General features: G+C 39.2%; 1 protein-coding gene across 1 annotated transcript in view; it reads right to left on the reverse strand.

The window, feature by feature from the left end:
* Positions 1 to 24,338, reverse strand: part of si:dkey-61l1.4 (collagen alpha-1(I) chain) — a 79,253-nt gene extending 54,915 nt beyond the window's left edge. The window contains exons 1-5 of the mRNA XM_017690957.2: positions 24,067 to 24,338; positions 2,855 to 3,035; positions 1,959 to 2,117; positions 1,460 to 1,652; positions 135 to 248 (exon numbers count right to left, since the gene is read on the reverse strand). Coding sequence (XP_017546446.2) covers positions 135 to 248; positions 1,460 to 1,652; positions 1,959 to 2,117; positions 2,855 to 3,035; positions 24,067 to 24,190 — 771 coding nt within the window. The 5' untranslated portion in view covers positions 24,191 to 24,338. The remainder of the gene's footprint in view (positions 1 to 134; positions 249 to 1,459; positions 1,653 to 1,958; positions 2,118 to 2,854; positions 3,036 to 24,066) is intronic.
* Positions 24,339 to 24,540: the final 202 nt, after the last annotated feature.

The following is a 24,540-nucleotide window of genomic DNA, read 5'->3' on the forward strand; positions in this document are numbered from 1 at the left end:
CTATCCAGGTGTGCTCAGATCACTTTAGATGGATAAAAGCACAAGGTGTTAACAGGGCCTAAGAGATGATAATATTGAGGTAAACCATCCATTACTTTTAAGAGGTTGATATTCTGGATTCTATTGTTTTGTACCTGCATGCTGTGGTGTGTTTCAAGAGAAGCTTCACATACAAGCTGGTGAAGGCTGCAGTGATGGCCGGCAGCCCTGCCATCCCCCATCAACACCATCATCTGCCTGAGCTCACCCTGTCAACACAAAATCACACATCAAGATCACTTCTGTCAGCTCTGACCACCTGTCCACAAAAAACAATTGAAAGCCTGGCATATTCAGCTTCACTAAGCCTTAGTGTCTGTCTCTGATGGACAGCAAACTTGATATCATTATGTTTTTCATGCAATGTAGTAAACTGTTAGGAATGTCTCTAGCCTGAGAACGCAGGTTGCACCAGGCATGCTTGGCCAGCTGTTTGACCATAAATCTTGTCTATGCTATAGGACACTGACATCACTAATATGCCCAGTATGCATGTGCAGTACGTACAGTCTAAAAGAAGCACAGATTTGAGTCAAATGGTATTCAGATACAGTGCAGGAGAACATATTTGTATCCCATCCTAAGTATCCCAACCTGTATTTGCTGCAACATGTTTTCAGACCTTTGGCTATGTCACAGATTCAGCATGAGTACCTTTCAAAAAGATATTAGGCTTAAAAAGCCCATATCCTACAATTTTTTAATTAATCAAAAGCACCTCATAATTCATTTATTTATGTGACGATTATCCGATCACACTTCATCCTTTTATCACTGGCTGCTCTTGTTACTGTGCCTTTAAGACTGAATAATGATCTCTGTTCTGATTGGCTGGCCAGTATCTTCACTCAACTATCAGTATCATTCAAAAAGCAGCCCAGGCTGAAACATATCTTGTAACTTAAATATAAACTAGTAATATAAACTGCTGTTGGCTGTAAAGAGGATGTGTGTAAATGTTGGTTTTTGTGACATTACAAAAACACTGAATTCAAAACAGGCTGTTTTTCAGTGTAGTTTTCACTTATGGACTGATTGGAGTGAACAATACATTTTGAAACTTTGTAACAAAGTTTACTTACTTACATCAAACTCTTTTATTTAAAGGGCTCATATCATGGACACCTGAATTTCCTCAAGAGTTTGATATAGTAGGTAAGCACTGTTCAAAATGTGCTGCTCACTCTCCAATCCATACAGCCCACATAAGCTGCAAAAACAGGTCGTTTTGAATTTATTATTTTTGTGGTTTCATCTGGAATTCAGCAATGAGACTCACTGCTCACTGCTGCAGACTGCAGAACATTCCCACTTGCAATAGCAGAATTGTAATATGCAATCGCATTGCAGCTTTGAACACAATAGAATATCCAAAATGACCATTACATAACATGCCCATAAGATTAAGGGTTTAAAATACCTCAAAAGGTGTCTCAAACCCCTCCAGAATGCCTCCAACCATCAGTAGACCGTCGGTGGTGATGCCCATGTAGGGGTAAGTCCACCTCACTTTCTCTACTAGCACACAGTCCACATACACAGCCAGATATTCAAACGAGACCCCTACTGAGAGCCAGTGCCACTGCAAGTCTGACAGACCAGGAACTAAAAACCTGTAGACAATAGTATGGGGGCAAGAAGTTCATGTGAAATGTCACTTCACAGATTTAATGTATTTTATCTGGCTGTAAATAACTGATGAATATACCAAGCAAGGTGTACAATGCAGAGCATAAATAACTAACACAGTCAGTTACTACTAACAAACATTAACACTTTCCATGTATTAAGAAAAGACCAGACTCAATGCACACTTAACATAGTTCCATAGGCTGTTGCTGCAAATGCAAAAAAAAAATGAAGCTACAAAATACTGGAGAATTCCTTTAAAGTGCTTCACACTAAACTCAAAGACTCACTCGTAATCTCGCTGTTGGGCTGTGATGAAGGTAACCCTAGAAGGACTCAGGCGGATCTGGAGCGTCACCTGATTGTAGAAGTCCAGAATGGTAAGGACGCTGCGGTCCTCCTCCTGTGAGCTCCGCAGCTGAAGGAGTACACTAAACTCATCTGAAAAGCTATAAAGCACAGCACAAAACAGCACAGTTATTAAGCTTGCCAAAAACACCAGAACATTTCAAATGTAGCTGCTCAACCAAGCTTAAGTTTGCTTCTACAGTTTCACAAAGGAGCTTCAAGGTTAATGTAGCTAACTTGGCTTGCAGACACACAGCACAAATTAACATCATGCAAACTTCATAATGGGGCATTCAGGTGAAGTCTCAGGAGCTTTTCTTTTTATTGTTATCTATGGAGCAATGGGTACAATGACTCAAAGCACTTCATGTTTTAAACCACGCATTTTCATTTGAGATCCAGTTGCTGAGCACCCGTGAAAAAGCATCGCACGTCATCCAAAGTAGGTCAATAAGGTTTCAAGATGGTTACTGCTATTGTTTTAACTATGTGATTGTACAATGTACTTTTGTACATTGTTATAGATGCCAGAAAGCATATAAGAAAGTCTATTTGAGCATTAATTATTGAATTAATTTAATTATTAAATGACTTAATTGGAGATGAATTAACAACTGCCGTATGTGATGATTTAGGCAGGCAGCATGATGGTGTATAAGCTTCCATTACTTGTTAGCTACAATAGCCTTATAGCTCCATTGCACTGCTAAAGAAATACATTTTGGACACAAAACTTGACTGATTAACTACTATTTGGGCAAAATTGTTTGTTTATATTTTGCCAAACTGTTGCTTTAATAATCAAACATAAAGCATTCCATGTAACCCAAGAACACACCTCGGCCCAAAAGCTTGTTGTGCGGGAAGGGTCAAAGTGGAGTACAGTCCGATGTCCAGCACTGCACATCCATCATTATCTTTATAGAGAGACACATTCTTACTCCAAGGCACAAGGCTGGACAAGTCCTTCAGTAAGTCCACCTTTTGGGTGAAAAGATACAAGCGTGGTTCCAAGTCCTCTGTGAAAAGAGCAGACAATAAGTTTTCATCAGTCTTTTTTTGGTTTATTTACCACAAATACTTATTTTACATGATCATTTTCCAATCGCTCTTTATGTAGTAGAAGTACATAAGCAGTTTTCACAGTTCCTTTAAAGGAATAGTTCAGCAAAAAATGTACTTTACACAATTTACACAATCCACTTACCGCATTCATTAGATGCATTCAGTCAGCTAAGATATATTTGGAGTCTAAATTTTGTTTCTTTAGCATAGAACTATATTCCTAACAAATACTTGAAGTCAATAGTCACCCAAATAGCCCAAATTGTTTCTGCAAAAAAACATCATCAAAATTTATCTCAACCTGCTCAAACCACACGCGGATCTTCATTACGATCACGGTCATTCTGTGTCCTAATTCACATCAATAAGTTTGTGTGACCTTAATGAAGAACTGGATACTGTTGGAGTAGATTGAGATAAATTTTGGGGATGTATTTTTACAGAAGCAATTGTACCCGTTTGATTGACTTTTGAGTTCTAGTGTTTGTTGGCATTGCCAGTATCATAGCTCTTAGTCTAAATTAGAGAAGCAAAATTTGGACTTCAAAACATGTACGTCCCAGGTAAATGGAAATTTTAATGAATTATATTTTTTTATTCTTTTAAGACCAATGCATGCAAATAACCTTAGTTCTGATTGGCTACCCTGTATTATGCCTCACTCAAAATGCAGTTCAGGTTGAAATACTCTTTGTGACTTCACCAACGATGGGCAAGCTAAACTGTAAAAACTGCAAAGATTTTCATGATATGAGGCCTTTACATTACATGTAATTACTGTATAGCTTCTGAAAATGCATTAACACTAAAATCTGTGATTCATCTCAGTTCAAAAACCAGAGGGAGTTCAGCAAAAGATGACATGAATGATGAATGATGAAAAACAAACCAAAGAACACAGCAACATATTTGGTCGCTCACAGAACATTTATTAATCAAAGCGAACATGACAGCTGAGGACAGCGGGAGGCTTCTGGGCCCATAAGAACAGAGAAGCAGTGCTGATCTAGGATCAGCTCCCAGTGCACGTACAATTATGTTTTCGGGTGAAAGGAAAAGACTGATCTTATATAAACATTACTTACACTGAGAAACCTGATAAAAGCCACAGCTCTGCAAACAGTTCTTCTATGATGTATCAGACTAAAGACCACAGAAAAGGGGACTAGGCCCAGGTCTTCAGAGGCTGAGTAATGAGCATTTACAGTACATTTCTAATGACCCTGTCTGACTACACACAGGTCATAGGCAGAACAGCTATGAGTGACCCTTATTAGTCCCACAAAGGGGACATTTCACCTTTGCTTTTAACCCATCCATGCAGTGAAACACCACATACACACACACTAGGGAAGACTCACAACAGGGGGCAGTGAGCACACTTGCAGGGTGGGCAGCCCTATCTGCAGTGCCCAGGGAGCATTTGGGGGTTAGGCAACTTGCTCAGGGGCACCTCAGTCATTTACTGTCTGCTCAGAGGATCGAACCGGCGACCTTCCGCAAGGTTGGTTCCCTAACCTCCAGCCCACGACTACCCACTGATCTAGAATGTCCTCCAAATTTACAGGGTTCTAGAATGTCCTCCACATTCATAGTATTCTGGAATGTCCTCCACATTCACACTGTTCTAGAATGTCCTCCAAACTATTCTGGTATGTTCTCCTCTAAGAATGTGTTCCCCTAAGTACACTCTAGGGTAGTGAGAATATAGAGAACACTGTTCTAGAACATTCTGCCTCCCCTTTCATTCCATTCTAGAATGTTTCACCCATTCCCACTATTCTATTCTATTCCCACTAGTCTTTTCCATTCACACGGTTCTAGAATGTCCTCCTCATTCACACTGTCCTAATATGTCCTTCCCAATCACAGTGTTCTAGAATGGCATTCTTATTCACACAATTCTAGAATGACTACCCCAGTCACAGTGTTCTAGAATGTCCTCCTTATCCACAATACACAAAACTCTCTCTGTTCTGGAATGTTCTCCTCTAAGAACATTTTCCCTAAGAACACTCTAGCATAGTGAGAATGCAGAGAACACTGTTCTAGAACATTCTGCCTCCCTTTCATTCCATTCTAGAATGTTTCCCCCAGTCACACTATTTTACAATGTCCTTTCCATTCACACTGTTCTAGAATGTCCTCTTCATTCATACTATTCTAATATGTCCTTCCCAATTACAGTGTTCTAGCATGACTTCCCCATTCACAGTGTTCTAGAATGTCCTCCTTATCCACAATTGACAAAATTCTCACTGTTCTGGAAAGTTTTCCTCTAAGAACATTTTCCCTAAGAACACTCTACAATAGGGCAAATGGGGCAACACTGTAGAACAGGGAAAAATGTATAATTCTCTGGAATGCACGTCCTTATTCTCACTGTTCTAGAATGTTCTCTTCATTCACGTTTTTCTAGAATGTTTTCCTTATTCTCACCATCCTAACTGTTCTTTCCATTGCTCTAGAATTTTCTCATCATTTGCAGTGTTCTTGATTGATCACCCTCATTCACCCTTTCTAGAATTTCTTACCAGTTCTCACTGTTCTGGAATGTCGCCTCACCCCCATTCGCACTAGTTCATTAGAATGCTGGTGTCTTCTGGGACTCTGTATTAGGTGCTCCAGTTAAACTGCTTTTAAATAAAACATCATCGTTCATCATTGATGTAATTTATCATGATAACAATATCACAGCCTCATATCATCCATTCTCATTTCCCTACATTCACAGAATTGTATTTTTGTGGTGAAAAGCAAAGACGTATCTATATTTTAAGAAGCCAGATAAAAGAGCTCTTCCATTATGCATCACACAAAAGACCACAGAAAAATGGGACTAAGCCAAGGCCTTCAAAGATTACGTAAAGTAGCATTCCCAGCTGACTTCTAGTGACCCCACGGTACTGCTACACTGGACACAGCTATGAGATTTCTGAATGATACTTTTAGGGTGAACCAAAGAAAAACAGAGAAACTCTCAACATTCATATAAATCATGTGAATTGAGCAAAAGACAAATACAGATTGTGTGGAGCCTAATAAACCTCAAACTGATTTTTGATGATGTATCATACAAAGAACACAGAAAAACCCAGGCTTTCAGAGACTTCTAGGGTGAAATTCTTGTGTAAGTAAACTTAGTTTACATATAATTGCATTTTGAGAGGAAGGCAAAGACTGATCTTAGATCAACATATTTCAAACTGAGAAACCTGATAAAAACTGACAAAAGGCCAGGTTTTCAGAAGCTGAGAAAAGCAACTTTCCCAGATGGCTTCTAATGACCTCTCAGCCCTGCAACACAGGACATTCAGAAGACCTAGGAGATTGGTGATGGATGCTTGGAGGGTGAAATGGAGAAATTCCCATGTAAGTAAACTCCCATTTTCTCCCACCTAATCCCCACAGGACATGGTGGGGAGATTTAGTGAGGTACTCCCTAATGAACTTTCCATCCTGCTCCTATGGACGTCCAGCCTCGCTGACTTGCCCCTACATGCTTTCATACAAACTCTCTGGCTCTGCTAACAATGGATGCTCTCAAAAACTTCAACACAGAAATGGGAGTACAAGAAAGAAAGAACATACCATCTGAAAGAGTTAGGCTGTAATTTTATGATGTAACGTTTACTTTACTGACGGAGGTTCAATTTGTGGTTTCCTGGTCTTTAGAGCTAGAAAGAGAAACGATAGAAGCAAGAAAAGTGAAAGTTGCGTAGTGACATTTATTCAAATTCTGGGAAGTGAAAGGGGTTAAGCACAGTGATAACTCATACTCCATTCACAGGGTTTAAATCTTGCTGTCTAAATGAGCCTCGAAGACAAATTCAGCACAGTTGCTCAACATAATACCTCATAACTTATAGATGTTCAGTATGTGATATAAGGAGACAGACTGGATTTCAGTTTAAAGTGCTTCCTCTATAGCAGCAGCCAATCTCTTATTGCAATGCAAGTGTTGAAAGGAAGCCTCCACTGCAAGCATGTATCACAATCAGGCCTCAGTCATCACCTCCAGCCCTAAAACCTGTGCAGGCAGCAGCCAGCGGCATCATTGGTAGCAGACACCGGTCACACATTACCACTCTCTGATAAGATGATGACAGCTCTACCTTGCCCCATACTCTGCATACCATAGGCGCACAGACACACACACACACACACACACACACACACACACACACAAGTTCTGGACAACATAGACAAAATACTAGTATTGCGATCATCCTGCCACATATTGTGATTTTAATATAGTACATTATTGGCCATAATAATGTATATTTTTAAAATTACATGAACACCTGGAAACACTCAATTGGATGTGTGGTTGGGCAGGTGCTCTCCACCCCCCAAGCTCAAAGGCTTCTTGGGCTGACCGTTTGGGTAATGCTACATCACAGCTACGATGCTGGACCGGCCACTTGAGTGACGCTGTATTGTACCAAGGGGCTGCCTGGCCCGCGGACCTCATCAACACTACATTGCACATATGTGGCTGCTGGGCAGGCTGTTAGGATGCACTGCAGCAGTGGGGCTGCCTGGACCAGTAGTCTTCAGCTATGTGAGCAGCGCTACACTGCAGCTAGGAGGCCTCCTGGGCTGGCTGCCTATATGACGCTACATCACAGCTACATGGCTGCCCTGGCTGGCCACTTGAGTGATGCTGGACTGGTGGTGTTTGGGTGCAATTGCTCCCTCTTCGTGACTATGGACATTTTTGGCCTCTTTAGCTGGCTGCCTGTGTGATGCATTGTAGTTGTGGAGTGACACTTTCCCCCACAGCCAAGGACTCTCTTCGGGCTAGCTATGTGATCCTATACTGTGGTCATTGTAATCCCACCTCATTACTGGAAATGTACACACACACAGATTGTTTACAAATTTGTTTACAATGTCTATCTAAAGCAGCTCTTGGTTACTTCCTCTAGCACTGCACTACTAAAGCACTAGAGCGTATTTCCACTGAGATGCCTAAAAAGCATCGGTGTGTTCTGGCATGTATGTAAGTGCTGTGGTGTGTGAATGTGTATGGGCTTCTGAGGACAGCTGTTAAGTATCACAAGTACAGACCATCCATGAGAGGCTACCAGCAGACAGCACTTTAGGTCCACATAAATCTTCAGCTGCTATGATGGAAAAAAATCCAAAGATATCCCTCGAGGGCAGAAGAATGGAGAGTGAGAACTTGTATTGTTAAAGGTCTGTTGTTTGTAAAATAGTGTAAAATACACTACATTTTATGCCTTGATTATGTACTTTTACGGGCAGTGTCACATGACTTCAACACAAAATCTGTTTTTTTTTTATTTCATACTTCTGTTCATTTTTATAGATTACACGGTCATACAGTAATAGAAACCACGAATGTGCAATGATTTAGACATACAAGTTTAGCTTGTGGCTCGAGTGCAAAATTCATGAAGCAAATCTGAGACAAAAAACAAGTAAATAATCCTTCACTCCTACAGAACTACAGAAAAGCTAAATTGTGTACAAACGCTAAAAACTCAATATTACCACTACCATTCACTTACGTGTCTGTGTACTTCTTCCATGCTTCTTCCTACAGACAGTATGGCTATAAGGCTGAAGACGGAGTATAGCTCTTCTTAAACAGCTCAATATGAAGAACTGAGGCTAGAGTGGTGCTCAAGGCCAGATCAGAGTGGTGCGGCAGGTTTCAAAGCAAAACAGTGACTTACTCACAGGTGAGTGAGGGGAGAAGCCCCAGCATCTTGATACCATCTGTCTGAAAAAGAGCCTAAAGTCAATGTCCTGCTTCTTCTACTCTTTTGGTAACACTTTATCTCACCACACTACTGACTCAGATAATAGCTCACAGCTTTATTTACTCACTAACTACCTCCTAGCTGATCAAACAGCATCGTTCTGGCTATAAATAATGTAGGCCTGCTTCTATAGCAAGGAAGGTTCATAATGCATACATTGATTGCTGTTGTTTCATTGAAGCTATAAAGTGATGAGAGATCATGCTTTACAGTCATTTTTACCATGGCTACACAGTGATCATAGTTTTTAGGAAGCACTAACAAAATACAAATAAAATACACCTATGTGCAATAAATGTATTATCACATACACCACAAAAATTCTTCCACCAAACAACGTAGTTTGTTAACAGTAGGCTATTGTTACCAAGCAACATAATAATGTGGCACTTTAATGCTGATTCAGTTAGTGTGGGCTGTGATGTATTGAACAGCCAATCAGATTTTAGAATTGGAACTATCAGTTTAATAAAACTGCATAAGTAGAAAACCTAAAAGTCTGGAAGTCACTGGGCCCCTAAACCAGTGAACTTTTACATCGACTGGCCCATTGACTGCTGTTGGCACTGTATCCAAGACTAGGTTTTTTAAATTAATAAATTAAGCATTTCAATAAGGAATCTTTCAGTAAAAAGACAATCTTTGGAGCCTGATCATCATCCCTACAGCGTCCTTTGAGATGTATTGATAAAACATACATCAAAGTCCTCACTCTAATATACTGCAGGTCTAGCATGCTGGCAACTTTGTCTCTTTTCTTAATTTGCCAGCTAATGCATCCTAAGGGTTTATCTGGCCGAGTCCCATGTAAGACACAAAGCACCTCAGTGCCTGTCCAGACACCACAGTATGATAGTAATGAGACAGTGATCACAGGGCCAGAGGAGCAGGAGATAGCATCTATTAGCTGCATGCTCAGCGACAGCAGCCTTGAGTAAATGGCAAAAACAGGCCAGGGCTAAATGGCTCCCCAAGCACCTCATTGGCAGGGAGGAATTGAGCAATGTCAAGAGTAACGAACAAAACATGGCACATATGTGACAGACTGCCAATCACCGCTACAATCAGTTTTACATTCATACAGAGAAAAGACTTTGCCAAGGCCTCATATCCTGCCTTTTTCCTTCTCAAATAGCTTGCCAACTGTTCAGGAACTGGTTCCTGAATGCCAATCTGTAATTCTCAAGGTCTGTTCATGTAGCGCTCTGCCAGACGTCAGGTCTAGTGTCTGGCGGCATTTGTTTCCTATTTAATGCTCAATTAGCCCCCCTTGAGCCAGTTTGTGTTTCATTTACATGGACGGCTAGCGTAAAAAAGCCTTGAGCTAACAATTATGGAATAAAGGAGGATGGAACTCTGTTTTCTAATCTGTACTCATTTCTCTCAGTCATCCTTTTCTTTGAAATCAGAGAGGAGTTGAGTGCAGGTAGCTCCTTAATTATAGGATTGATAACGGAGCATAAGCTAGCCCTCTTGCCAAAAGAAAAGGATGGTTATGAGGCAGTAATCTATCACACACTAGCTAGATTTTGCTAAATCTTCTGAAAAGACTACACAGTAAAATCACTGGGCTTGTATGAGCTCACAAAAAGCTAATTAACTGCTGTTTTTGCTGAAACACAGACACTCAGTGGAATTGACCTCATAATTCCTTCACAGCTAATTTAATAGCATGTTCTTACAGTCCAGGACATGAAATTGTACAGTATGTATCATCAACAGGGTGCTGCTTTAACTCTAACTCGACTATTGTGTTACTGCTCTCTGCAGAGCACTAGCTCAGCTAACTCAACCGCTAAAGTTTTCCTCACAAAGGCAATTCTGTTCAAGATTTCCTACATTCGCTTTCATTTAAAAAAGAACCTCCTAAAATACTTTTTCTTTCCCCTTTCCGGGTAGAATAATATTTAAATGCGATGGGGTGACAGAAATCCAAGACCCCTCAACACTTCCTCTATTGAAGAACTCATAAATGGCTAGATGTGGCTCAATACTTAGCATGTGATGGCAGATTGTATTTCTCCACACATACAGACCACAAATATTCCCAGTAAGCTGATTAAGGTGGAATTCAACCAATTCAACATTTCTACACAAACAACTGTTGAGATGTAATTATACATTTTAGGCCAAAATATTCTTTCAAAACTATGGTAAAACAGGTAGCAGGTAACATTTGTAATCATGTTGTGTGATAACTTTCTGTGAGGAAGCTTTCAGAGACATTTAATGCTTCAGATGTCTCGTTCCTATCTCCTCCACTGTGAACAATTCTGACTCTTTGCGTTTCTCTAGAACAGAGCATTCCACATCAAACTGCTCGGAATGAATTTGTTTACTTAATTGTTTTACTTTACTTTCTTAATGACTTAATTTTGCAGAAATTTTGAAAACCAGTTAAATTCCCTTTTAAGGTCAACTCTTAAAAGGTAATTTAACAGATTTTTCTAATTTATTTCAAAATTGTCATCAACCAAAACTGTCAAATTTTAAGTACATTATGATGTGGGGCTTATTTATTCATTTAAGTCGTAAGTAGTTAAAACTGTAAGTAGTTTAAACATAAATGCACTATGCATAATGTCTGATGAGGTCTGGCACTTTCAGTATATAGCATATTGAGCAAATGAATGAATGAGGAATTGGCCATCTGGCCATCATCCCTTTGGTCTAAGATGGCTTGGGGTCACTGCTGTTCCATTAGTTATAAAGAACAAGATGAGTTCGTGAGTTTTCAGGATATTTGTGAAAATAAAAGAAATTGCATTATGTGTGGATGTATATTCCAAATTATAAATGGAATATACTGCAATGAAGACTTTCTGAAGAACTAGACAATTTGACCGTTTCAAAAAGTTTTTATACATGGACGGTATGGACAGGACAGTGACCACTGTGTTAATATAGTACATCAAACTATTTTGTTTGGCCCCAAAAATAGTAAAATGTTGGCTTTTCGAGATCTAGGGCTTTAAAGAAGCATCTACTGAAAGTTCTTTAGAGAACCAGTAGTGGTTGGCTTCACTCCAAAAAACCTTTATTGGTACCTTCATTTTTAAGAGTGCACAGTAGCTCTGAATGTGCTCTCTAGACGAGATTTACACGGTGTGATGGCAGTAGGAATGAGCAGATACGTTCTGGTACAAAGACTGTCTGCACTTCATCTGAAAAAGTCTTGATCACTCCAGACATTTGATTTCCTGCTTTGCTCTCATCGCTCTGAATATACAGACAATGACTCTAGGAGGTTGAGGTCTGCAGAGTCCATAGATACACAGCTAACTGTAAGGATTTACAGGCTGTAGTGGAAAGCAAAACAGGGGTCGTATTTACACAGGTGTAATTATGCTTGGAAATGGAATATACATTTCATATGATCATCTCCAATGCATTCATGTACACTATATGTCCAAAAGTTTGTAGACATCTGCTCATACAATATTTCTTCTGAAATTGGAGTATTAATATAGGACTTGCCCCCTCTTCGCTGCAGTAACAGCCTCTCTTCTGGGAAGACTTTACACTAGATGTTGGGACGTTAATGTGAAGGTCAGAATGCATTCAGCTACGAGACCAGTGGTGAGCTGTGTGTGGGCAATTAACACTTGTGCCAGAAAAGGGCACTTTAAGGCCTAAATCTACCATTTAACATGTTATTTGTAGTGATATGTACTATTATGTGGGCTTGGCCTACAGGCTTGCCAGAATTCAGCATTTTGTATCATTTTTATGCTTTCATCTGTCAGTGTTCTTTCACTACAATACCCAGCACGCATTAGCAAATCTATTCATTAGGAGTCCCTACAGTGCTCAACAAATCCTGACTGCTAGCCATTCACCTGCATACAGCTGCATTAGTGATACAGCACTAAGCTCAGTTGGTTGTACAATTTTTTTGCTGGGCAAAGGAATCAGTTCAGTTGAAGAATTAGCCAGTTAGCTCAGAAAAGTTTATACAGCTCACTCCATTTATTGACCCAAAAGAACTAGTCTTTCAAGATTTACTTCCACCGTCAAAATACATCACCAGAAAATTGGGTTTTACTGGTCTTCAAACTAGAAAATCTCACTTCAGAGAAAACTGCAGCACCAATGTAAAAGCAGAGTACTTTGTTTACAACAGTCATACAAACGGTCAAATGTTTCATTTTGGCCGGAGTGTCCCTTCAAAGTAGCTTACTTCACTAATTAGAAGGCTTGTCTACAGATGTTTGGACATACAGTGCAGCAAAATGGCAATGAATACAAGAACATTTTTACAGCTATTTTTAGAAGCGCTATGAACAACCAGCTATTGAAAAACTGAAGAATTAAAGGGCTCCAACTTGAACATGGTACCAAAAAGTGGGTTTAAGGTTACTGTGAGTCAGACTCTAACAAATCCAGCAGCAATTCTTTATTTATAGAAAATATTCTGAAAGTTTATTAACCTGCCAAAGATGCAATAATGTTCAGATCTCCTGGGAAGAGCTGTCACACTGAGATCATATTCACCATCGCTCTTCCTAGTAGTGCCAATAATCCTTTTGTGAAACTGGAGTACATCCAGTATTAGAGGCCAAGCTTTATGTACAGAGATACAAACAAAGCTCTACATGTTTTCACACAGAATTGAGCTAGAAAAGAAAAGAAAAACTGTTGGGGACCCCAAGGCTGTCAAACAAAGGTGGCTGTAGCAGTCATTTTTGAAAAGTCAGTGACAAGAGAAGAATGGATATGAAAACAGCTCTAGTTTCTTTCCCAGACTCCTTTGGGATGCAGTGATTCATGTCAGAACACACAGAGTGAAGGAGAACTCAAGATGGCGCTCAGGAAGAGAAATCTTGCTCAGCAGACATTGTAAATTCACACAGTCATTATCACTGTGACAATGCTGACGCTCCACTTCTCCAGATTTCACACCATCTCCTCGTTCTATAGGAAAAACTCATCTGTTGAGAAGTTTAAGTGCAGCTGGTTTCCTGATCTAGCATCCAGTGTTGCTATTTTAATGTCTAGACAAAATAGAAATGGTAGGTAAAAATATTAGTTATCATCATCTTAAACCCTGAATTTGTCATGCCATTCATAACCATAAGTAACTCGATTTGAGGTTACTTAAAAACGTGACACAATTTGAGGCCAGTGTGGGATGATTTATATGCAGCTTGCATGTTACTAATGGGTGGGGTGGAAGCTTTCATTGCTTGTTACCTACATTAACCTTGTAACTCCAGAAAACTTAAGACAAATGAATTTTGTCCCATATTTGTATCTATTTTTTATAGACAGCAGCAAGAGAGTCACTCCAGATGCATGGATGGGGCCTAAGCCTTCATTATTGAAGTCTAGTGGTACTCAAATTGGCACAAATCCCTGCTGAATAAAACAGCTTAGTCCAGCATGTATTCTACATTAGTCTAATCTGGCCTGTGCTGGTTTATGCTTGTCTCGTGCTGGTCTGTGCGTTGGTTTGGCTCATCACCCATGACAGCATGGTCATGGTGGTTGACCAGAATACCAGCATCCTAAGCACAACATATGCTGGTCTGCACCATTTTTTCCGATATGATTTCTTAGTTTGTACTGGGTACCAATCTAATATTAAGGAGGAGCAGATCGATACTTCCGATCTGGATCCTGAGACAATGACAATACTGATACTAAACGTTTTCTTTGAGCAGTAAACTTAGTATACATCAGTTTAACAGTAAAAAGCATGGCAAATAAAAATGTAGTACATTCATTCTCAGCACTGCAGTAACACTGATGCGGTGGTGGTGTGTTAGTGCGTGTTGTCACTGCTGGACTGAGAATAGTCCACCAGCCAAAAACATCCAGCCAACAGCGTCCCATGGGCAGCATCCTCAGACCACTGATGAAGGACTAGAGGATGACCAACATAAACTGTGCAGTAGCAGATGACCTATCGTCTCTGACTTTACATCTACAAGGTGGACTAACAAGGTAGGAATGTCTAATAGAGTGGACAGTGAGTGGACACAGTGTTTAAAAACTCCAGCAGCATTGCTGTGTCTGATCCACTCGTACCAGCACAACACACACTAACACACCACCACCACTGTCAGAGTTACTGCAGTGCTGAGAATGATCCACCACCCAAATAGTACCTGCTCAGTGAGGGTCCATAGGGGTCCTGACCACTGAAGAACAGGGTAAAAGGGGGCTAAAAGGATGCAGAGAAACAGATGAAATACAGTCTGTAATTGTAGAACTACAAAATGCACCTCTATAGTAAGTGGGGCTGATAAAGTGGACAATGAGCATAGAAACAAGGAGGTGGTCAGAATGTTTTAATTGCATTTTAATTGCATTAATTTAAATGCATTAATTGGTGCACATATATACATATATACACATACATTATACACACACATACATATACATATACACACACACATATATATATATATATATATATATATAGGTTCTTTAAAGGAATTCTACAGTCCCCAACCACCACGCCCCCGATGTGGTGCCAGCTCAGTCTGTGGGTCAGCCTAGTCAGGGCCTGTAAGTGGAGATGGTGTCCCAGTTCTCTGCGTATACACTACATTATAGCAGGAAGACACACATTCCAGGCCCTGATGAATACAGAGTTGTTGAGTGTGCAGGTCATCCAGAGACTGACAAGCTTTTCAAAAGGTCTTTTGGCCACTTGCCTAGTCATGATGCCAAGAGTATCCTTTTCTGGACCCAGTTCAACAATGCACATCTTACATCAACATTGACAGAAATGTGAAGAAGCTTGAGATGAGGTTCCATATAGAAGAAAAGAGTAAAATCTGTACAGTTCTATATGGAAGCCTGTATTCTCAATGACAAGGTTCATTCAATGTAAAAAACAGTTCAATTAAGAAGCTATAAATTTGATATTAAAATATCCTCATCAGTGTGAAAGTCAACTATGTCACTTGATGTAATTGTCTGAATGTTCTGTCTTTGACTCTTAATCCACAACTGACTGAACTAAATGTTCTATTTACTATTGCAGTGTTTCTCAAACTGGTCCGCAGGGACCCCCAGATGGTCCAGACTCCCAACACTTAAGGACAGAGCAAAAATGTGGACCATCTGGGGGTCCCTTAGGAGGTCTGAGAACCATTGGACAAAGGCATTCTTTTGTAGCCAATGTTGTGACCCTGGACAAGCTTTACAGGACTCTGGCAAAAATTTCATTAAACCTCAGGAGGAATTGTAGCATACTTTGTTTAAATACACTACATTACACTGACTTTCCAGTTTACCACTAAACTACTTTTATGTAGCTAAGGAATCTGCCAGCATGCTAACATTAGCTCAGGGCACTCAAACCAGAACATCACTGCTATCACATTGTGTGCATTAAATGTAGGTCTCCTTGATTAAATTCAACATTAAAATACCACCACTACAGCAATCACTACCACTACCACAACAACTATTACTGCTGCTTCAACAGCAACAACTATTACTAACTACTACAGCTGCTGCAACAACAGCTACAACTATTACCACTACTACCACTACCACTACTACTGCTACTGCTACAATTACTAACTATTACTACTACTGCTGCTACTACTACTACAACAGCAACAACACTTGCTAATAAACATGAACCAAGATGTGCTTCAGTGTATATATTATGTAGTTAAGTATTTCCCCCTGCATTTTTTCAACCTGTTCTCTTGGAGAATGCCATCTGGCTTGTGACCCCCAGGTAGTTTGAGTGCAAGACCCCTTGCGTTACGTCTGATATATTCTAACAGGAATTTAACTTAACTTTGACCTGGAAATTAATAACACACTAAAGTGTGTTAGATTGTATGAATTTGTCCACTGTTAGAAATGAAGCTTCTGTGCAGGTACATTTTTAGTTTGTTACAGTACAAACAATGTAAATCAATCCTGAAATGTACAACAGTTGTGTACCTTAAATATGTTTTTCCCAGGTGAAAAGTACATATTTATAACTTTTCATAATCTAAAACAGAATAAAAAAAGCTGAGATGGGGTGTGTGGATTCAAGACAGCTTAGAAAATATAATTTCAGAGATTTTGGTACAGGTATGTTCCCTGACTGAAAGTACTCAGACGTACCCTTGAGGGTTCCACCCCAGTGACAAGAGGGATACTGCCCCAGTGACAGATTCATATATTTTTGTTTCTGAAAGTATCAGCAAAGCATGGATAGGTCAATTATGGCACCGAAGGGAGAAGCTTTGAGCTTGTAAAACCATGTTAAACATTTTATAGAACTTGATCCATGATGTTGGCGCACTGTTAGAGCACTGAAGCACACACTTCACTTCTCCTTGAAGGAGGTGGATGTTTTACAGGTTCAGATGCCCCAGCCAGAGCTTGTCTGACACATTTTTCCCCATTTCAGTCTAGTATACTGCAATAGAATATGGTCTAGTGGTGCTGATCCTGAATCAGCTAGATGTTTGCAAAGATTTCTCTGATATTTCCTCCAATATCATAAGCAGTTACTCTCCATCAGCCAAGCAAGTAACATTAATTTAGAGCTGAGACTAGGGTCTGAAAATGTAATTTACGTTAGAAGAATGTTTCCTCTGCATGAACTGCAGGATCTACTAAGGGCTGCACTCTCAAAATGTCTTGACAGCGAGCCATGTCAGACCCTCAAACCATAGACTGGATCCTACACTGAATGCTACATAACTGCTTCCCTGTGACAAACTTCATTCAGAGAAATTACAATAAACAAGTAGTAATGCTTATTTATTAGAGTCTTCACTTAATTAAACTCTTGAAAAAAAATTCAATTAGTGTGTTTATATTCACTCAAAAATCTGATAACTGCAGAAAATCTGATTTTGTCAGTAATCAGATCAATGCATTTACATGCACTTGAGTAATCGGACCATGGGAAACTCTGGGTCTACATGATTTGGGTAGTACTCAGACTTCTGCTGTGGCTTTTTTTGGAACAAATATTGAGCCACTTTACCTGAAAACATGAATATACATCATCTAGAAGATGAAGAATATTTAAGTCACTCATTTTGTCAAGCATGAATTTGGTTTAAGTGTTGCTCCAAGAGTGTTTTTTGCTTGTTTATTTCCAGTACCGCAGTCTGTTTTTGCACACGTGAACTTTTGCACACGTGAACTGAAATCTGAAAGAAATCAGTGAGATTATTATAGCTTTCTTTATTGGATTTCTTAATCAAATTTCTAGACCTTATTCCGATCTAAGAAATAAGAGTGTGCTCTTTACATGACAATTTAAGTAATCAGAGAACTGCAAAAATCTGATTTAGATTGGATTACTGTATATATATATATATATATATATATATATATATATATATATATATATATATATATATATATATATATATATAAAAATATATATAAAAATACTGCAATACTACATTTGCGTAAACCCACAAATAAATAAGATGTTTAAGAAAATAATAAAAAATTTGATTACTGAGTGCACGTACACACACTCGATTTAAAATCAGTAGGCAGTCTACATGATGATTATTTATATTTAGGTTCTCCTACTGATCTCTCTTCTCTCTTATGATATGAAATAGAACATGATGAACACTCATATGCATATTTTGACAGTGTTTCTTGGAATCTTTGAATGTCTGTGTATAGATGAATATTAGTAAATTACTAATATGTAATACAGTTTCCCACTGGATTGTAAGTCTGTAATTCTCTGCCATTTTTTGTTTAGTTTAATTTAATACAATCATCAAGTTTGCTGTATTTAAACTCATATTAAACGAGTATTGTAATAGTGCTCTTATATTATTGTTAAGTGTTGGTTGGAAACATTAGTGTGTAATTCTTGAAACATCCAATGGGATTGTACAATCAGGACTTTTTTTGTTGTGTGTGTAGAGGCTGCTCTCCCATCAGTTAGGACTTTAGGCCTAAAGTCTCAGATTGAGCAATAACAATTTACACAGGAACTGAGATTGGAGCCAACCAATCATGTTTGTACAATGGTTATTTTGTGAGGAAAAACATCACTCTAGGTATTCTGGAAGTCACACATCTCTGACTGTGAACGGGGGCCTGACTAATGCATTTCAGTCAGATGTCAGAAATGAAAAGCAGTGGCGGTGCTATATGCAATAGCTCTTTACTGTGAGAGTCACTGTAAAACTGCTACCAGATATGTCAATGTATGTTACAAGCTGAAAATGAAACAAGCTTTAAATGTTTTATCTAGCTCAAAAAAACGGTCATGTGAATTGCTGTTATTGCTAATAGTATCCCACAGGGGCAATAGCAGAGATTTGCAGTTGCTTCTTCCTTGTTTTTAGCCAAACTTTGACATGGCCAAACTGCTCCAACAATCATAGTTCACCATCAATATTACAATAGTACCACCTTTACTTATATTACAGTAAGTTACATTCAGCTGTACAGTCTTGCATATTGCTTCTGCTGTGTGATGATGAACTGAATCTTGGGACATTTGAGGGGATCCTTGACAGTAAAAGAGTGCCAAGAACAGTCTGGCTTTTTTTTTTTTGCGCTTTTTGCCCTCCCGGGTCTTTTTTCAGTGCTAACAGGAGCTCTCCTGTCTCTTCACCGCAGACTAAAGCCCTGCCAAGTGTTGTTCTTGGAGCCTGGGCACGAGCTGGATGGGGAGGACAGTGGAGCATTAAGAGAAGATTCCTCTCACCAATCAGAGCGCTGTTTTCAGAGCCATGTGTCTGGCGTCATGGTCGGGACTGAAGACGGGGGAGCTGGAACTGAGGCTTTCAGTTAACAAACCAGGAAAATTCCATATACACAAGGGACATCCTAAATCATTTGTTCATGTTTATCAAAGGTTTGTTATATAAAGCAGCATGCATTCAATGCCTAAGTCACTGCTGGAAGTAGATGACTGAACTATGCCATGATATACAAGATATTAGACTTACAGTAAGTGCTATTAAACTTAAAGTAACAGGAGTTATTTAAAACTACTGATGGTCCAATGCAAACACTGATCTGATATTTGTATTTTTGTATGAAAAAAAAATGCATGTAGTACTGTATGTAAGAAGAGGTTCAAAATGTAATGTTTCCGCCTCAGTGCATGCAGCCTATTGTCGGAACAAAACCCCATATCTCCAAAATGGTAACGTTACAAGAGAAGGAAAAAACATACATTACATTCAATGTAAGTCAATGGAACCAGACCCCCCAAACCACCCCCATATTTTCACAATACATTATATGCATTATGGTATTTTCTGAGATTTAAGAAGTGAGACCAGACAGAATAAAACCTGTAGTGCCACGTACTATAAACACTACTAAAAACTATAAAATACTATAAAAACGTACAACTACAACTTATTCAGTGTTTTATAAACTGTGCAGCACTACTCTCCTTGTAATGAAACATGCAGTTGAGAAGTGTTTTTGAGTACTGATGATATCCACGATATGTTCAGGAAAGCATATTGTAATATAATATGTAATAGTAATGAATAAATATTCTCCACCCCAGATTCCAGACCTCATCAAATGCGTTTGGAATTACTTGGACCATAAAAAATCTGAAAAATTCAACCAACTTCTAAGACTTAACTTTGACTTCATTTAAAATATCCCTGAAGGTTTCTTTAAAACAGTGAAGAGAATGGAAACAGTAATAAAAGCAAAGTGTGGACACACTTAATACTGAATAGCTTCTGTGTACTTTATGAAATATTTGCTTTCTCTTTTTCACTTAAATGCTGAATAACCTGTAGTTCATCGCTGTTTTGACATGAAATGAAAATAAATGAAGAGTCTCTGACTTCTGCATAGTGCTGTGAATTTTGAATTAAGACATGCCTCCTGTAGCAGTATCCAGATTACAGTACACTCTTGACTTTTTTCCCCCCATACCCCATTCATATCATCTGACATTCTGTCACTGTGTCCAACTATTCATGTCGTTGTCACCTCTCTGTTTTACAGGACACTTCATGGTGTCCCCTGAACTCTCTGTTTCAGCACTAGTAGAGCCAGATGTAATACAGGGCCTGGAGATAACTGAGCAGATTAGGTCTAGTCTCTATGGCTGTATCCCAGACAGCCTGCACTTATCTGACCATGCTGTAATGATCTCCAGACACACAATCAGCAGGGTTAGGCGGATTGTTCCACCCTGGCTACGAGCCAAAATTATGGCTTTCAATCAGGGATCACATTAATTATGCCTCCTATCGTATCACAGCCTTATGTCTGGCTCTGGCTGAGAGGGGTGCCTCTTTGACACGGACAAGCCTGCTCTTTGATCCAGAGACCAAATTAAAAGATTAGCAGACTAAAATCTGAACAAATAGACCTTAACCCTACTCTACACAGCTGGTCAAACCATTACTGTACATCATATACTCAGTTGGTGGTTTCACTGTAATGATAATGGCAGGACAAAATTTACGTAGTGCTTATCAGTCAAAATGCTACAGAGCAAAAGGCTCTGCAGAATATTAATACTTGTGACTTTAAAGAGTATTTTTCCTGCATTTTTCTTGCTTTTAATGTTATTAAAATGTTCCCCGATGTACACTTATATGTGTTATGTAGGTTTATGTACCAAAAATTGCTGTCATTTAAAACAGGCCTCATTTAAAACAACAATTCTTTTCTCATTCTGACTGAAATACTCATAACTACAACATAATAGGCCAGGATATTGTACTATATTCATTGGTTCATTTATGTAAATATGTTGTTTTGTATGACATCACAAAACCAATTAATTCAGAATTGGCAGCTTGGTTTCCAGGTGTGAAGTGTATGGACTGGTGAATGAGCAGTATGTTTTGAAATTTTCACAATGTTTACATACTTCATCAAACTTTTATTTAAAAGTTGAAGTTAAGTAGGTTTTCAATGATATAGTGATTTCCAATGATTATAAATTGATGATTATGATGATCATAAATTCCAATGATTATAAATACATACTCTAAACCTATTCACTTTTGTTAAGGCCCAAAAGTACAGTATGTTACATATGACTCTAATTTTAAACTGAGTCCTGGACACGGTTTAGTTCTGGCACAAATGCAAACACTAATAGTCCTGAGAAACAGATTCTTGGCCTTCTCTGCATTAAAGCTAATTCTGGCACAGCTGGCAAAACACTGACCTTGATTAGACAGTTCATTTGGAAGGAAAGCTCCAGAAATTGCTCTGCATTTTCTGTGACACTTCATTGTAAAAAAACCTCTCTTCATTCCAACTTTGTTTTTTTTTTGTTCCAACTTTTTTCTTCAAAGTGGAAAAATTTTCCACTTGTTCCACAGCCGCAACAAGCTTCGCAAGACATTCCCCAAAGTGCAGGTTTTACATTATGGATCAGCACATCACTTCATGATGACGTTATCCATGACCTGAACTCTGTCTGAAAAAAGCCCACCACATAGTGCTCACAGTAGTTTGCAGTACACCAAAGATACTACTCTGGCAACATTCCAGTACATCCCAGAGCTATCTTCATGAAGTACTGCACCAATGTGGGCATTTCAGGAGGATGTATGAACTAAGGAGGTCACCGCCTGTTGGTCATGTGGCCTTATAGTATAGTACATGGTTCATGATGGTTATTGCCACATACTGTATACTACATTGTACTATACTGTGAGCAGCAGCATATAGTATTAAGTACTGGCACAGTATGCAGTATACAGTATGCTATTTTGAACACAGTTTCGACATGAAGCAAATTCACCCATCTTTTTAAACACTGAACACATGATCATGAAAAATGTATTTAAACTACTAAAGCCTGGTAGGCAAAAGTGATAAGCCAGCTAAACCACAGGTATAACAGGGTGACAAAGAGAGAAAGCAGCACACCCTAATCAACTGGCAATGGAAGCAGAACATCCTATTGAATTAAATTCAATCTGCAGCAAATCCGATAATTGTTCAGCAGATCCATGGGTTTAATCTGCAGTGCTCCCAATTCCAGTTCATGGTTGTCATCTGGAGACAAGCCTTTCCTAGTTCTATGGGGCAGCTGGCTGAAATAAAGCCCATGGGAACTTGCTGTAGCACATGTTTAGCTAGGAAACCGCACTCAAATTCTTTCTCCACACATATGGATGCTATTTAAGGAGAGTCCAGATTATGTCATGGCAAAACTGTGGGAAACCACAAGGGAGGAGTGCAAAGAACATGACAATGTAGACTTAAGTGACAGTGTAGCCTACAAACCACCACTGAACATGATCATTTCTTGAACATAATAAATATGATAGGCTAACAAAATTGGTTTATGTGAAACAAAAATAGGCCAAGTCCAATGAATGCCAGCCTTAGTGAAAATGAAAGATTAATGGTGCACCATTATCAATTTGTGACCATGTGCAAGGCCTATTTTGAAGTAGCCAAGCAGATGCGTGTTCCTCTGCAGTGAGTGGTAGTGGAAGACAGATGAACCCACTCAGGCATGAACAAATATATATTTTTCTTCATTTCTCAAATAATATAAGATTGTAAATCAATCAGTGCATCTCGGGTTTTATATCTTTCAGACCCTTTCACATGACAGCCAATGTTTGCAGCTTTTGGTTAAAGCCATGGGATTGTTATTGAGGCCTTCTTAGGCCTAGAGGTCACTTCTAGGCCTATGACGGGAATGAAAATAAATCAAATAAGTTATTTTTTATAACTACAAAACAATGTCAGAATTAAAACACACTTACAAAATACATTCCTTTGTATTTTTTTTCTTTTACAGTGCCCAGTTCTGTTCTGCTCTATCCAAACAAACCCACCCCTAAAAGTATCACTTGCTCAAAAGAAAACTTCAGAATCTTATCCCTGCTGCAACAGAAAGGACACATGCACCCTAACCTGACCAGGCTTATCAATGTCGTCTTGCGATTATAACCGAGGTGGCAGCGCCCCCCTCAGGCTCGCTGGTGTACTACAGCACATCCCGTCAACAGGCTTATGAGCCAAAGTCGAAGTCTGAATGAACTTTCCAAGCTGAAATGCGGTCCATTTCAGTTAAATATTCTGCTCTAAGCTAACCAGTGCATTTCAAAAGGCTAGTTCACCTTCCATTCTCACTATTGTCATACGGCATTTGTTATGAAAGATGTCAGCAAGTCTGAAACATAAAAGCAGTTCACTCAGGGTTAATTCAGATGGAGATAAAAGACGTTAATGATGAAGTCAGCCTCGTCCAAACTGATTTCAAGATGAACTGTGCTCTTACCTGTGTCCGGAAGCCCAGACCCCACTTCAGTCCACTCCAGAAGAAAAGCATTAATGTAAACACTGAGGACATGAAGAGCCAGAGACAAACGCAGAAACGACTTTGGAAACGACCTTATTTCCATCTTGAGCTTGACAAACAAAGGTATGAAGTGTACACCTGGAAAAAAGTGGCTGTTCTATTTTAAACTATTTTGTTGACATGACCAACACTCCATTCTAATCACTGTTAAATGGGTAACAAGCCTGAATCAGCAGAGTGGCTTTGCTATCTGCGGTTGCTCAGCTCTGCCAACAACTTGGGTTTGGCAAGTGCACCGTTTTCTATCAGTCCAGTCAACCACGCCCACTTCACACGCGACAACCAATCAGCTTTTCTTTAGACTGTACGTGTCTTTTCTACAGCACCACCACCACCACCACTACTATTGATTACGCTTACTGTTAAGAACGATAACAAGAGTAATAATAATTA

Source organism: Pygocentrus nattereri, chromosome 20 (assembly GCF_015220715.1).
Source record: "Pygocentrus nattereri isolate fPygNat1 chromosome 20, fPygNat1.pri, whole genome shotgun sequence".
Lineage (NCBI taxonomy): Eukaryota > Metazoa > Chordata > Actinopteri > Characiformes > Serrasalmidae > Pygocentrus > Pygocentrus nattereri.